Here is a 14,608-nt window from a genome sequence, read left to right as displayed (position 1 = left end):
GGGGGAAGGGCAGGGGGCGGGCCTTGTCCGGGATCTCACCACGACTGTGCGGAAGGGAGCCTGACTGGAACATGGCGACGTGCGCTGAAATCCTGCGGAGCGAGTTTCCCGAAATCGACGGACAGGTCTTCGATTACGTGACGGGTAAGCCCAACCGAATCAACACGCTGGGCAGACCGAAGTGGAAGTCGCAGGGGCAAGACTAAGGGAGGGCAGTGTCGGGGCCGCTACTAGGCCTCTCCTCTGGGTGACCTCTTCTCCCGAGGGTGCGATGGGTCTGGAGCGCGGACTGGAGTCACGGTTCCGGTGCCAAACTCTTTGTATGTTCATTCTCCCCGATTCTTAACTTAACCTGGCACGTCTGGCCCAGGCGTATTGAACAGCGGCAGCGCGGACTTCGAGTCTGTGGATGACCTGGTGGAAGCTGTAGGGGAACTGTTGCAGGAGGTGTCCGGGGACAGCAAAGATGACGCGAGCATCAGAGCCGTGTGTCAGCGCATGTACAACACTCTACGCCTGTACGTGGATGGTCAGGGGGGATTCGTGGGTGGAGATGGGTGGGAGGATGGTCAAGAGACGGGGCGGGGGTGGGGGGTGAGGGAAGAAGTTTTGATGGCCATAGAGCTTTTTCCTCAACTCCTCACTCCACCCTTTCTGTCCCTACCGTCAAGGGCTGAGCCACAGAGCCAGGGAAACAGCCAGGTGCTGCTAGACGCCCCCATCCAGTTGTCAAAGATAACGGAGAACTACGGTGAGAGTGAGGGAAGATTGAACCAGCTACTCTCTCCTTTTTCTCAGCCTCCTGTAGCTCAGAACTTCTGGTACCTCTTCTCCATAGGACCAGACTGTAGAAGCTACTTGTCTTTACTGAAGGCAAAAGAGCCCATTGATGAAGGGAATAGGGTTGGAGGGTTCTCCAAGCTTTGGCAATGGTAGGAAGCATATGGGCTTTGGAGCTGGACAAAGGTGGGCCCCCCACCCCTTTTTGTGACTTACTGACCAACTGCATGCTCTAGTAAGAGTTGCTTATTTGCCTCAGCCTTGTATCTTTTATCTGGGATAGTTTTTTAAGTGCAGGGAGGAGGATAGCTGTCTATATTCAGTATTGTTAAGCTTCAGTATTGTAAAGCTTTCCTGAAAATGTCTGTCTGGTTTATCTTGGTTACTCAAAATATTAGTTTTCCCTTCCCCTGGGGGGAAGGTGACTGCTTTTCTTATTGCCTACAGACTGTGGCACCAACCTTCCAGGACTACTGAAGAGGGAACAGTCCTCGGTGAGGAACAGGAAGAATGGTGGGGGGCTGTTTATGGTTGGGGTAGGAGTTAACTGTCTCTAAATACTGCATTATTTTTCTGGGGTATTCTAATAATGTCTTTTTCTGTCATCAGGGATAGGTAAATCAAGAGGGTTAACTTGAGTTGCTCTGAGGGCTTCCTTTCTGAGCCTACACCCTAAGGTTAAAAATGGTTTTGTTTGGACCTCTAGACAGTGAATGCAAAGAAGCTAGAGAAAGCTGAGGCTCGACTAAAGGCAAAGCAGGAGAAACGCTCAGAGAAGGACACACTCAAGACCAGCAACCCTCTGTGAGTTTAGCATGCAGGGTTAAGAGAGCAAGCAGACTCCACAGGGATGGAAGGGTGGTCGGGAGTGCTAAAAGCCATTCCTTTCTTCATTTGAAAGAGTCTTGGAAGAAGCATCAGCCAGCCAAGCAGGCAGCAGAAAGGAGAGTCGATTGGAATCATCTGGCAAGAACAAATCCTACGATGTGCGAATTGAGAACTTTGATGTGTCTTTTGGCGATAGGTGAGGGAGCGGAAGTGGGGGTGTGTGTGATGGTTTTCTTTTTCCAATTAAAGGAATTTGGAGAGATGAAACGGGGCTAAAAATGTTAGGTTTCTGATGTTAAACTTGTAGTACACTTATGTCTAAAGAACCCCCTTTGTCTTCTTCCTGCTACCCTTGCAGGGTACTGCTGGCTGGTGCAGATGTGAACCTGGCATGGGGTCGCCGCTATGGGCTGGTGGGTCGGAATGGGCTCGGGAAGACAACACTGCTGAAGATGCTGGCCACCCGTAGCCTGCGGGTTCCAGCACACATTTCCCTGCTGTACGTAGAGCAGGAGGTTGTTGGAGACGACACCCTTGCCTTGCAGAGTGTGCTGGAGAGTGACACTGTGCGAAAAGACCTCCTGCAGCGAGAGCAGGAGCTCAGTGCCCAGGTTGCTGCTGGCAGGTGAAAGCACTGGGCTGGGGAATAACTAGCAGTGGCTGTCCTTCACATAGTGCCTGCCATACTGTCACAATCCCTAATTTGCATGTTCATCCCAGTGAGCAGCAGAGCATAGAATTTAGCACTGAGAGGCTCTTAAGCCCTGGTTCCTTTCACAGTGCCCAAGGCCCTCAGTGCCATAAGCAGGTTCTTCCAATACTGTGTTCTTGTCCCAGCAACAAGTCAGCCAGTGGTCTGCTTTCAAACTGCAGTGAGTACATCCTCTTGGTCTGCCCCCATTCAGGCTGATTACACTTTCCTCCATTCCCACCCCAGGGCTGAAGGCGCAGAAGCTGCACAGCTGGCAGAAGTCTATGCCAAATTGGAAGAGATCGAGGCTGACAAGGCACCTGCCAGGTATTTGAAATTCCCCTTCCTTCCTTCACATTTCACCTTTCCCTTCTGTTACCTATTCCAACTGGGTTCTTTGACTTCACTTCTAGGGCTTCAGTCATTCTTGCTGGACTGGGCTTTACCCCTAAAATGCAGCAGCAGCCCACCCGGTGAGTGACCCTTGCCATTCTTGACTCTGAATACTCTTGGCTGTGCTTCTGCTGGTGCTGGTGAGACCCACCTCTGATGTGGCTCTGTCTATCTCCAGGGAATTCTCAGGTGGCTGGAGGATGAGACTGGCCCTTGCCCGGGCCCTCTTTGCTAGGTGAGTTTTCTGGGCCTATTTATGCATACCATGGAGGATGGACTTTGGCTCTTGGGAGGCAGCAATAAGTCTTCCTGAAACTTCAAGCCTTGCATTCTTCTTTTCCATAGGCCAGATCTTCTGCTGTTAGATGGTGAGTGGGAAAGGTGGTAACACCCATATTTCTAGTGCTCTAGTCCTTCAATCCCAAATGTGTTCACTTTTCCAGAACCCACAAACATGCTGGATGTAAGGGCCATCTTATGGCTGGAGAATTACTTGCAGGTGAGTGCCTCCTGGTGCTGGAGTAGGTTTGGAGAAAGTCTGCCTCCAAGACACCTGGGGGCTGGGAGCTGACTGCCTTCCCAAACTAGGCCTACTGTCCTATGACCCCTCAGACATGGCCCTCCACAATTCTGGTTGTCTCCCACGACCGAAACTTCCTGAATGCCATAGCCACAGACATCATCCACCTACACAGCCAGCGGCTAGATGGTTACCGGGGAGACTTTGAGGCCTTTATCAAGAGCAAGCAGGAACGGCTACTCAACCAGCAACGTGAATATGAGGCACAACAACAGTATCGCCAGCATATCCAGGTATGAAAGCAGGCAGGGCTGAGAGCCCCCATCCCATGGGTATTAGAGTTGGAGGGAGTGAGGGAGCCTGAACGATGCCTGCATTCATCTGTCCACAGGTTTTCATTGACCGGTTTCGCTACAATGCCAACAGAGCCTCTCAAGTGCAGAGTAAACTCAAGATGCTGGAGAAGCTGTGAGTACAGTGTCCATGACTGGAGCCTGACTCCTGTTCTCTTAATTTCTTGCCATATTTTTCAGTCCACTCCTTGCCTTTCCATTGTAGGCCTCCCCCTTTCCAGAAACCAGCTATAACTTCCTATCCTGCAGGAAAGTAGAACGTTTTATACTGCTCTCAGAGTTAATGTTGCCCCAGGCAAACACTAATCTACTTCCTGTCTGTATATATTTGTTTATGCTGAACACTTAATATATAGGAATCATACAATGTGATTTTTGTGTCTGGCTTCTTTTGCTTAACATAGTGTTTTCAAGGGTCTCCTGTGTCATTTCACATATCAGTACTTCATTTCCTTTATTTTTTTACTTTGTTTTCTGAGTGTTTGAAGCCTGGCATTTTATTTTTTAAATTATATTTTATTGATTTTGCTAGTACAGGTGTCCTGATTTTTCCCCCTTTTGCCCTTGTCCACCCAGCACCCACCACTCCCTCAGGCAATGCCTCCCACCATCGTCATATCCATGGGTCATGTGTATAAGTTCTTTGGCTACTCCATTTCTTGTACTGTACTGTACTGTACATCCCCAAGACTGTTCTGTGACTGCGTATTTGTACTTCTTGATCCCCTCACATCTTCACCCATTCCCCCACGCCACCCTCTCATCTGGCAACCATCAGATGCTTTCTGTATTCCTGATTCTGTCTGTGTTATTTGCTTAGTTTGTTTCTTAGATTCAACTGTTGATAGATGTGTATTTTTTGCCATTTTAGTGTTCATAGTTTTGATCTCCTTTTTCCAATAAGTTCCTTTTAATAGTTCATATAATAGTGTTTTGGTGAGGATGAATTCCTATAGTTTTTTTCTTGTCCGGGAAGCTCTATCTGCACTTTGATGCTAATTGATAGCTTTGCTGTGTAGAACAATCTTGGCTGTAGGGGTCCCTGGTTTTTAAGGCTTGAATGTTTCTTGCCAGTCCCTTCTAGCCTGCAAAGTTTCTTTTGAGAAATCAGCTGACAGGGTTATGGGAGGGAACTCCTTTGTAGGTAACCAATTTCTTTTCTCGCTGCTTTTAAGATTCTCTGTTATCTTTAAACTTTGGCATTTTAATTATGATGTGTCTTGGAGTGGGCCTTTTTGCATCCATTTCATTTGAGATTATTTGTGCTTCCAGGACTTTCATGTGTATTTCCTTCACCAGATTAGGGAAGTTTCAGTATTTTTTCAAATAGATTCCTAATATATTACTCTTTCTCTTCTCCTTCTGGCTCCCCTGTGACATGACTGTTGGACCTCTTGAAGTTGTCCCAGGGCTGTTTATACTGTCCTCATTTTTTTTTTCTTCTTGTTATTCTGGTTGGGTGCTTTTTGCTCCCTTATGTTCCAAGTCACTGATTCGATTCTTGGCTTCATCCACGCTACTGTTGATTCCCTGAAAATTGTTTTTTATTTCAATTAGTGTATCCTTCATTTCTGACTGGATCATTTTTATGTTGTTGGGGCCCTACTAAGTTCCTTGAGCATCCTTATAACCAGTGTTTTGAACTCTGCATCTGATAGATTGCTTATCTCTATTTTGTTCAGTTTTTCTGGAGTTTTGATCTGTTGTTTCATTTGGGCCATGTTTCTTTGTCTCCTCACTTTGACAGCCTCCTTAGCTCTGCTTTGATTCCGTGTCTTGGTTGTGTGGCTTAATGTAGTAGGTGTCCTGTAGGGTCCAATGACACAGCCTCCCCTATCACCCAAGTTGGGTACTTGAGATGTGCCCTTCATGTATATGCTGAGTATATGCTCCTCTTGAGGTTGAGCCTTGGTTGCTGTTGGCAGATTAATGGGAGGGATTTACCCAGGCCAGTCAGCTGCAAGGACGGGCTGTGACCACTGACCACCTGCCCTCCATGGAGGATCAGCTGTGCAGGGGCAGGGTGGTGCTTCAGTGTGGTCTATAGCTTTCCACTAGGTAGGCTGGCCCTGGGGTTTTTTGGGTGGTGCAGGCCAAGGTCGGACCCCACCTGTGTTTTGCCCGGGGCCACCCTGCCTGAGCCGTAAAGCAACTTGAGGTGGCTGCTACTTGTGCTGGGCTTGGAGATTCCCACATGAAGCCAAGCTGTGAATCTAGGCTGGCTGCTGCTAGTGCTGAGCCTGGGGCTCACTGAAGCCAGCTGTTGCTTGTTTGAGAAGATTTAGGAAGTTGTGAAGCTATTAGTCAAGACCAGCCATTTAGAAGGAAATGTAGCTTGAGTCCATAAATTAGGTGGGGCAGAGTCTGTAGGAATCTTCAAGGAGAGTCAAACAGTGTCAGCCAGGTTGATGGAGTCTCAGATAGTGTACCAGCCTGCCAACTCTGTCAGGGAAGGGTTTAGTAAAGGGACAGTGGCCTCTGTTTGCCTTGATGCAGACACTTCAGTTTCTTTCTGTATATCACTGGTGCTTTTCAAACTGTACCCCAGTGCTAGAGCTCAGAGAGTGAGTCTGAGTAGGTGAGTCCATGTGTGGGCTCTGTAAGAGGAACTGTGTGGGGCTTTAGCATTTTCTTCCACTGACTCAATCCCCACTGGTTTTTGCAGCCAGAAGTCATGCAGACTTACCGTCTTAGCCCTGGAACCCTGGGCTTGGGGGCTCCCGACATATCCCTCCAGAATTTTTATCTACTACATGTGGGTAAGGGACCAGCCAGTTCCACGTTTGTGCCCTTCCTACCAGTCTGGATGGATGTGGTTTCTTTGATTTCTTAGTTGTCAGACTTCCATTCAACTCTATTTCTGAAGGTTCCTGAGTGATTATTGCTTTTATATTTTAGTTGTAATTTTAATGCGGTTATGTGAAGAGGTGAGCCTTAACCTGTGCTGCCATCTTGACCAGAAGTCTTCATTCCTCTTTATGGCCAGATAATGTTTATTGATTTCATCAGTTGGCAGACATATTTTTTTTAGCCCTTATGAGTAGTGCTGCTATGAATATTTGTGTATAAGTTGTTGTGTGAACATGTTTTTAATTCTCTCAGGGACATACTTAAGAGTGGAATTGCTGGGTTACGTGGTAATTCTGTTCAACTTTTTGAGGAACTGCCAAACTGTTTTCTAAAGCAGCTGCACAATTTTCCATTCCTACAATACTGTGAGGGTCCTAATTTCTCCATACCCTTGCCCACATTTATTGTCTGTCTTTTTAATTTTAGCCGTTCTAGTGGGTGTGGTGTGTTATCTAATTATGGTTTTGATTTGCATTCCTTAATGACTATGGATAGTGAGCATTGAAAGTGCAATCTTTTTCTTTTTCTTTTTTTTTTTTTTAATTTATCTTTAGAGGGGAAGGGAAGGAGAGAGGGAAGAGAAACACCACTTTCATCCCCTACCAGGAACTCACCTACAACCCAGGCATGTGCCCTGACTGGGAATCGAACTGCAAATCTTTGGTTTGCAGGCCCACGCTCAATCCATTGAGCGATGCCAGCCAGGGCTGAAAGTGTAATCTTGAAGCAGCCTTTCCAGAAGTGCTGGTGGTGGGAGAGCCTAAAATTATTTTGTAACACTGAAACATACATCACGATGTGTTAACTAGGGCAAAAAGGATAGTTCTATTTTTTTTTTCAGCATATAGTGAACTAGAAACACATACAGTTGTGTGCTGCTTAACCAAATATATTCTGAGAAATACACTGTGGGGCAGTTGTGTCATTGTGTGAATATCATAGTGCACTTACACAAACCTAGAGGGTATAGACTACACCCACCTAAGCAATGGGGTAAATAGCCTATTGCTCTTAGCCTACAAGTCTGTACAGCATATTACTGTGCTGAATACTGCAGACAGTTGTAACAAACTGTATTTGTGTACCTCAACATATCTAAACATAAAGCAGTCCAGTAAATATGCAATATAGAAGATTAAAAATGATACACTTATATAAGGCACTTAACGTAAATGGAAGTTGCTCTGGGTCAGTCAGTGAGTGAGTAGTGAGTGAATATAAAGGCCCAAGACATTACTATACACTTCTGTAGACTCTATTAAACACTGTACACTTATCTTACATTAAATTTATAAAACAACATGCAATTAAGCATAAGAAAAAATAATGCAATCAAGAGGTACAATAACCACAAGATGTATGAAGCTGCTGCTGTTGAAACAGCATACTGTTTTACAGCAAACTTTTTTCTTAAATAGAAGAGTACATTCTCAAATAATGGCAAAAATATAGTATAATACATAAACCAGTAAGCTAGTCGGTTATGATCATTTACCAAGTATTATGTGCTGTACATAATTAGATGTGCTGTACTTTACACGACTGGGAGTGCAGTAGGTTTATTTACACCAGTGTCACCACAAACACATGAGTGGTACCTAGTGCTGTGCTGGTATGACCTGGCTGTGATGTCACTAGGCGATGGAAGTTTCATCCCCATCATAACCTTATGGGGCCGCCCTCATATGTGCAGCCTAATTGACCAAAATGTTGTTATGTAGGGTGTGACTATACCCAAAAATAAGAATGGCTGGTGGGAGTACAAGCTTTCTCTGTTTTCTCTGAAAACTGAGTATGTTACTTGTGATAGAATAAATACAAATCATTAGAGTGCTCCCTCTCTTCTCAGGCCAGAGCTGAAACCTGTGGACAAGGAGTCGGAAGTAGTGATGAAGTGAGTACTCGGCCAAAGGGCTGGTGGGAAGTACTTGTTTCTGGCCACCCCAGTGCTCTTCACCGCCACCTCCTCTCTCACAGGTTCCCTGATGGGTTCGAGAAGTTCTCACCGCCAATTCTGCAGCTAGATGAGGTGGATTTCTACTATGAACCTGAACACGTCATCTTCAGCCGTCTCTCCGTCTCTGCCGATCTCGAGTCCCGCATCTGTGTGGTATGGTTGCTGTGTTTCTGTTCCACGTGGGCTGAAACTCTTCTCCCTCCCCCCGAAATATGTGCTGTAGATTAGCCCAGATCCTTGGGCTATGGTGGGAAGAGGCTACACTGGAGCAGCATCGGAGCCTGAGCCAAGGACTTTGCTATGCATATACTGTCCCCATCCTCCAGCCTCACAGGGCTGCCCTGCAGAGGTGAAAGCCTGCCATGTGGTACTTTATGAATACTTGAAGCAAAATTTTATCTTACTGGCCTCAGCTCTCAGTCTTCTCAACCATGGAGCATAGAGGAGAAAGCACAGGCTTTAGGGTCAGACTTCAGATCCTGACTCTGCCATTTCCTAGCTTCATTACTGAACAGTTTTCTCATATTGAAAATGGCGATAGCCTCTACCTCACTTGATTATTGGAAGAATTAAGTTACTAGCACTTAATAGGTAGTCAGGTATTAGATTCTCTTTACATCTTACTACTTCATTTTTCTTTTTAGTTTTTTTTTAAGATTATATTTATTTTTAGAGAGAGACATTTACATTTGAGAGAAACATCATTTGGTTGCCTCTTGCATGTTTCCAACTAGGGACCTGGCCCCCAACCCAGGCATGTGCCCTGACAGGGAATCAAACCAGTGACCTTTCAGTTTGCAGGCCGATGCTCAATCCCCTGAGACACACCAGCCAGGGCTATTTAGTTTCCTAAAAGTATTTTAGTTGTTGAAAAAGTCATTGGGACTACATGAGTCCAATTTTCATTTTCTTCTCTTCTGTGTCCCATACATACTTTAAAGTTCGCATGTTTCTTATAGGTTGGGGAGAATGGAGCCGGGAAGTCTACCATGCTGAAACTGCTTATGGGGGACCTGACACCTATTCGGGGCATCAGACACGCTCACAGGTAGGTTCCTCACCTCCCGTGTCTAACTCGACACTTAACACACCTCCAGCGTCTAACACACAGTCACATTCTTTATTTCCTCTTCCACCTTTATTTCTCCTTGCAGGAATCTGAAGATTGGCTATTTTAGCCAACACCACGTGGAACAGCTGGACCTGAATGTCAGTGCTGTGGAATTGCTGTCACGCAAGTTTCCTGGTGTGTTAGGGATTGGAGTTGAGGAAGGAGGGCCAGGGCTGCCACCTACAGTTAGGCCCACCTTGGGGAGGTGCTAAGCAGCCCACCTAAGTCTAAGTATAAGGACATGGGCATTTGGAGTTGGGGCTGGGGGAAGGGGGAAGGGAGGGAGTTGGGCCATGATGGGGTGGGACCTATTCCAGGACGGCCCGAGGAGGAGTACCGTCACCAGCTGGGCCGATATGGCATCTCTGGAGAAGTGGCTGTGCGCCCTGTTGCCAGCTTGTCTGGGGGCCAGAAGAGCCGGGTAGCCTTTGCTCAGATGACCATGCTCTGGTGAGGCCACATTTTCTGAAGTTTCTAGTAGAAAATGATTCTCTTGTCCTTGTATCAGAGGAGTTCATGTTTCTCCCCCCCACCCCCACCCCCATAACTGCCTTCCTTGCTGCATTCTGCCTTCCAGTCCCAACTTCTACATTCTGGATGAACCCACAAATCACCTGGATATGGAGACAATTGAGGCTCTGGGCCGCGCTCTCAACAATTTCAGGGTCAGTGTGCCTTCATCCTGCTCACTCCTCCCCAGACTTTAGTGACCCTTAGGGCCTTTCCCCCAAGTGTCTCTGGTCTCCTGTCTTTCAGGGTGGTGTGATTCTGGTGTCCCACAATGAGCGCTTCATCAGGCTGGTGTGCCAGGAGTTGTGGGTGTGCGAAGGAGGTGGCATCACCCGGGTCGAGGGGGGCTTTGACCAATACCGTGCTCTTCTCCAGGAACAGTTTCGCCGTGAGGGCTTTCTCTAGGCCCAGTAGGCTGAGGACTGCCCAGGACATGGACTGGTCTCTCAGACCCCTGGGCCACCATGTAGGCAACCATTTCCAGGCCATGGACCTCCCCTGACTTGGGGGACAGCCTTATCTCCAAATCTCTCCTTTTGACTGGATCATCCTCTGCACAATCCAGGGAGCCCCATCTAAGGGTCTGTGAGGACTGGCCTTCTAAGTGGAAGGGGTGGGGGCTGCCCTCTGGGGTTATAGATTCCCCACTGCCCCAGCTCTGACTGGGCCCCAAGTGGCTGCTGTGTAAATTAAATCTTCATGCCTCATCTCTGCTATTCCCTGGTTGGGCTGCGGTGTGTTAGTGGTGTGGGCTCTCTGATTTGACATTTTCCTATGATATTTGTATCAGTCACAAGGAGGAAGTTGTGGTATCATCAGCCTTGTCCCTGGAAGGAGACATCAGTTAGCAGCTGGGGGCTCACCTGCCTGACCTTGCGGTGGGCTGTGTTGTTGGAATGAAGGGCAGTGTGTTACATTGCTGTGGTGCTGGTCCCTATATTTGGGGCTCAGCCCCAGCTGAAGGGGTCTTGGATTCCATCCCAGCCTCACTGCTTGGGAGAGTGAACTGATTCTGTAACCCTGTGCTTTATATGCGGTTCATCAGTTGCTTTCTCCTGTGGTCTCTGACCCAGGTTCACCCTGCATCTCTGATACAGACCTTCAGAAGGGGCTGAAGAGAAATTGGCTTTGTCCCTGTTTTGCATGAGTGGTTTCATTTATTTTTCCTCTAACCATGTAAGAGTGGTCTAGGAAGTAGGGAATTGAGAATGTGGTCTAATGGGAAGAAATAGAGCACTTTGTATTCAAATTAAGCAGTCTTTAAGGGAGAGTGTTTAGCAAATATGATTTATAAATACTGTTTTTTGAGGGCTAGCTGCTATATGAAATTGCTGTGCAGAAAACACTAACATAGAGGCATTGTTTTGCTCTTGATGATAGTGGAGAAACCAGTCAGCAGAAGGAACTTGCTGGCTTCTTAGGGAACTATAGTCACAAAGCTCAGCCAAGGAATTTTAACTCAGCTTCTGAGAATATTATGGTATAGGTAGCTGGGAGAGAGAGATGTGTTTTAGAGTAAAGGAAAATAAAGGCAGGAAGGCTCTTGATTTGCTGCAGAACAAGCGGTGTTGGACAGACGAAGCCAGCAGCAGAGCCACTGATCGGCCTGCCTCCTCAGCTGCCCTCGCTCCCTTTCAGAAGTCCAAAGGAGAAGCTCTTCCAGCTCTGTCTGTGGCTGTGCGCATTTTCACACTCTGAAGAGCCTTCTCACAGCTCCCATCACTTTCTGCTGACCTCAGACCTGCAGATGGGCCAGGTGGGGGCCATCTGGTATGTGATCTCTGTCTACCTGTTTGCCAGGCTCTCGGCCCCTTCACCCTTCACAAGCTTATGAATCTTGATGTGAGTTCTCCCAACTCTTTAAGAGTTGGTGGGAGTACAGCTCAAGGGTTCTATGACACAGAATCTGTGTCTTTTGGAGGTAGGTGACTGTACAAAGAGCGTTGGAGGGGTTTAAGATAAGTCCCAGTGTTGTTACTGGTGATAGAAGGGGTCACCAGAGTGAGAAATAGTAGCTGAATAAGAAATCACTTAACCTTTTTGAACATTTCTTGCTTGATTTCTATGTAGGATTATGTTGAGGATTAGCTGACAAGCACATAATACAAAGCACTTACAAAGAGAGCAATTCTTTTGTGACCGGTTTGATTTGAAGGAATATGGTGGAAAAAGTAAATCTCCTCTGAGTGACTCCAGAGATAGACAAAATTAGATTCAAAGGAAGAAAAACTTTCTGAATAGCTCAGGCTGCCTTCTGAGAGGGAGTTCCTATAATAAGTGTAGTGGGAACTATTGGAGGTTAGAGGAAGGGAGTTGTCAGAGAATAATTGTCTTGAGAGAACATTCAAACAATATCATCTCTGTTCCAGAAAGCACAGGGCATAGAGGAGAGGAATCTGACATGGGAGGGTCAGAAGCCACCCTTGATCACTACAGACTGCTCCTTGCAGCAGCCACCCCCTTTTGTGCTGTGGAGGGCCTGTCTAACCCCAGCCATTGGGAAGCTGGTCCTTGCATAGCTGCAGACACTGAAGCTGCCCTACTGTCATCAGGCCTTAAAGCCAAGGAGCCGGCCTGGTTGAAAGTCCTCAGTTCACAGGATCTGTATTGACTTCCTGCTGCCCTTCTCAGGCACCCTGGCTGGTGCCCAGTGTGAGACAGTGTAGAGGCATCATGGGTCCTTTTGTACTAGTTTACAAGGCACTCAAAGATGCCAGTCAGAATGGTTGGTTTCAGTGTGGTATTACTGTCTAGAGATTTATTGGACATAGCCAACATTTTGTAAAGTTCTTACTGGTTTGCAGGCAAATTTTAGCATAAAATAGGGGAGATGCCATTTACTGTTGCTGCCCATGCCCCAACCTAGTTTGTCTTTTTTTTTTTTTTTTAAGATTTTATTTTTAGAGAGAGAAAGGGAGAGAAACATCAGTGTATGGTTGTCACTTGTGAGCCCCCAACTGGAGATCTGGTCCTGCGACCCAGGCATGTAACCTGACTGGGAATGGAACCAGCAACCCCTAAGTCCAGCACTTAGTCCACTGAGCCACACCAGCCAGGGTGTAGTTTGTCATTTTAGAACATAGCATTCTAGTAAAAGCCATGCCCTAGGTCTGGGTCTGGCGCACCCACAGATACAAACCAAAAACAGCCCGGCCAGCATCAGCAGCTTGCTGTTCTGCACAAACCTCAAAGGGGCCTACCAGGCTGAGTTCACAGCCTGGCTGTGAAGGGCCTCTAGGAGTCCCTGAATCAGGAGTGATGGATTCCCCTCAACCCCACCTCCCTCCAGGTAGGCTTTGTTTTGCTTCCCCCATTATGAGCTGCTTGCCATTATTAAAGTTGTAGATCCCACTTTGACCTGATGGCCTAGAAAGCCAGATCATGGTTTACTCACCTGTGTGTCTTCTGTGCCTGCCACAGGTGAAGAGATCAGCATGCAAGGTGTTTGCTGGAGCTGCTCCTGGGACCAACACCAGGATTGAGCAGAGGGAGAAGTTTAACAGCCATGAAGGCTTCCATCAGCCCCACATTCTGGAGCTGAGTAGCCCTGCAGAGTTGTCCTGAGTTGAGGCAGTGACTCAGGTGTGCCTTTATGCTGCTGAGTTGATCAGTCTTTGAATGCTGGCTACTACCAGAAGGAGATGTGAAGCTGAGAGGAGGTTTTCAGTGAAGGCAATTTCCCCAAAGGGGCTAGCAGCTGAGGACTTTCTGTCATCAGCACTCTCAGGAGCTAGGGCAGCGAGTCCTTCCCTCCTGAAAGGAGGTCTGGGTGACTCACGGCAGCATCTACTGGAGTGCCTAGCATACGAGGTGCTCAATAAATATGCTTGAGAAATAAGTACTTTGGGGAAATAATTTGAGGAAAAGTAAAGAAGGATGTTGGAGAGAGCAAGAAATAAGGCCATAACCAAAATCCAGTCCTAAAGGGCATGGGGTACACATGGTGCAGGTGGAGACGAGGGAGGGCTCAGCAAGGAACAGTCAGGAAGGACTCCTTTTTCTGGGCCCTTTTGTGTTAGGCCTCCCTTCATTTCCTTTCATGACAATACTAAGGGAATAATGACAGTAAATATTTATTGGGCTCTTATTGTGTAATAGGCACTGTTGTAAGTCCTTTATCTGCACTAACAAGGTCAGTCTTCACAACCCTGTTCTCATTTTATAGATGAGAAAACAGGAAGTTGACATAGCAGGTGGCAGGACCGGGACTTGGGCCAGTGTGGTTCTGGAGTACAGCTCTTAACTCCTGCTGTACTACCTGCTGCTCTGCTCCTACTGTGACCTGCTCGATAGTTGGAGTTTGTTCATTCCATCACTTAAAACAAAAACTCATCATTGCATGGGGCATGAGTGGGAGATAGGGGATTTGGACAAGATTCTCTCAGGGGAGCAAGCTGATGAGTAGGAGTACCTGGCATTGGCTGATGCACTGGGTGCTCAGTGAAGGTGTTTGTTAAGTTGTTTGTTAAATTATTGACTAAAAACACTTGGTATGGGGGGGAAGTTACGCACTGGGTGCACTGGGATTAGCCCAGCTCTACCGCTAATAGCATCTTGGGCAAGTCAACCTCTCCCAAGTAAATTATCCTTACCCGTAAAGTGGGCATAACACAAT

The 14,608-nt window shown here is 47.0% G+C and overlaps 1 protein-coding gene across 3 annotated transcripts; it reads left to right on the top strand.

Annotated features, from left to right (window-relative positions):
- ABCF3 (ATP binding cassette subfamily F member 3) lies at window positions 1-10,709 on the top strand. Of its 3 annotated transcripts, none has more exons than XM_037154834.2 (21): window positions 1-144; window positions 371-518; window positions 672-751; window positions 1,228-1,274; window positions 1,487-1,584; window positions 1,682-1,804; window positions 1,967-2,107; window positions 2,546-2,626; window positions 2,713-2,772; window positions 2,871-2,927; window positions 3,038-3,060; window positions 3,136-3,191; window positions 3,305-3,505; window positions 3,604-3,680; window positions 8,265-8,309; window positions 8,393-8,525; window positions 9,332-9,420; window positions 9,527-9,618; window positions 9,801-9,933; window positions 10,061-10,148; window positions 10,240-10,709. In XM_037154834.2, exons 1-21 carry the CDS (start codon window positions 72-74, stop codon window positions 10,396-10,398), a joined length of 2,004 nt encoding a protein of 667 aa, XP_037010729.2. In that variant the 5' UTR covers window positions 1-71; the 3' UTR covers window positions 10,399-10,709. The 3 variants fall into 3 exon arrangements, with proteins under 3 accessions (XP_037010729.2, XP_037010727.2, XP_037010730.2); XM_037154832.2 differs by having other exon boundaries at window positions 1,967-2,233; XM_037154835.2 differs by lacking the exons at window positions 1-144; window positions 672-751 and having other exon boundaries at window positions 377-518; window positions 1,967-2,233.
- Window positions 10,710-14,608: the final 3,899 nt, after the last annotated feature.

This window comes from Artibeus jamaicensis, unplaced genomic scaffold (genome assembly GCF_021234435.1).
Source record: "Artibeus jamaicensis isolate MK-2021 breed Jamaican fruit bat unplaced genomic scaffold, CSHL_Jam_final scaffold_474, whole genome shotgun sequence".
Taxonomy (NCBI): domain Eukaryota; kingdom Metazoa; phylum Chordata; class Mammalia; order Chiroptera; family Phyllostomidae; genus Artibeus; species Artibeus jamaicensis.
The sequence above is the reverse complement of the archived record's forward strand: the minus strand, read 5'-3'. Positions and strand labels throughout refer to the sequence as shown.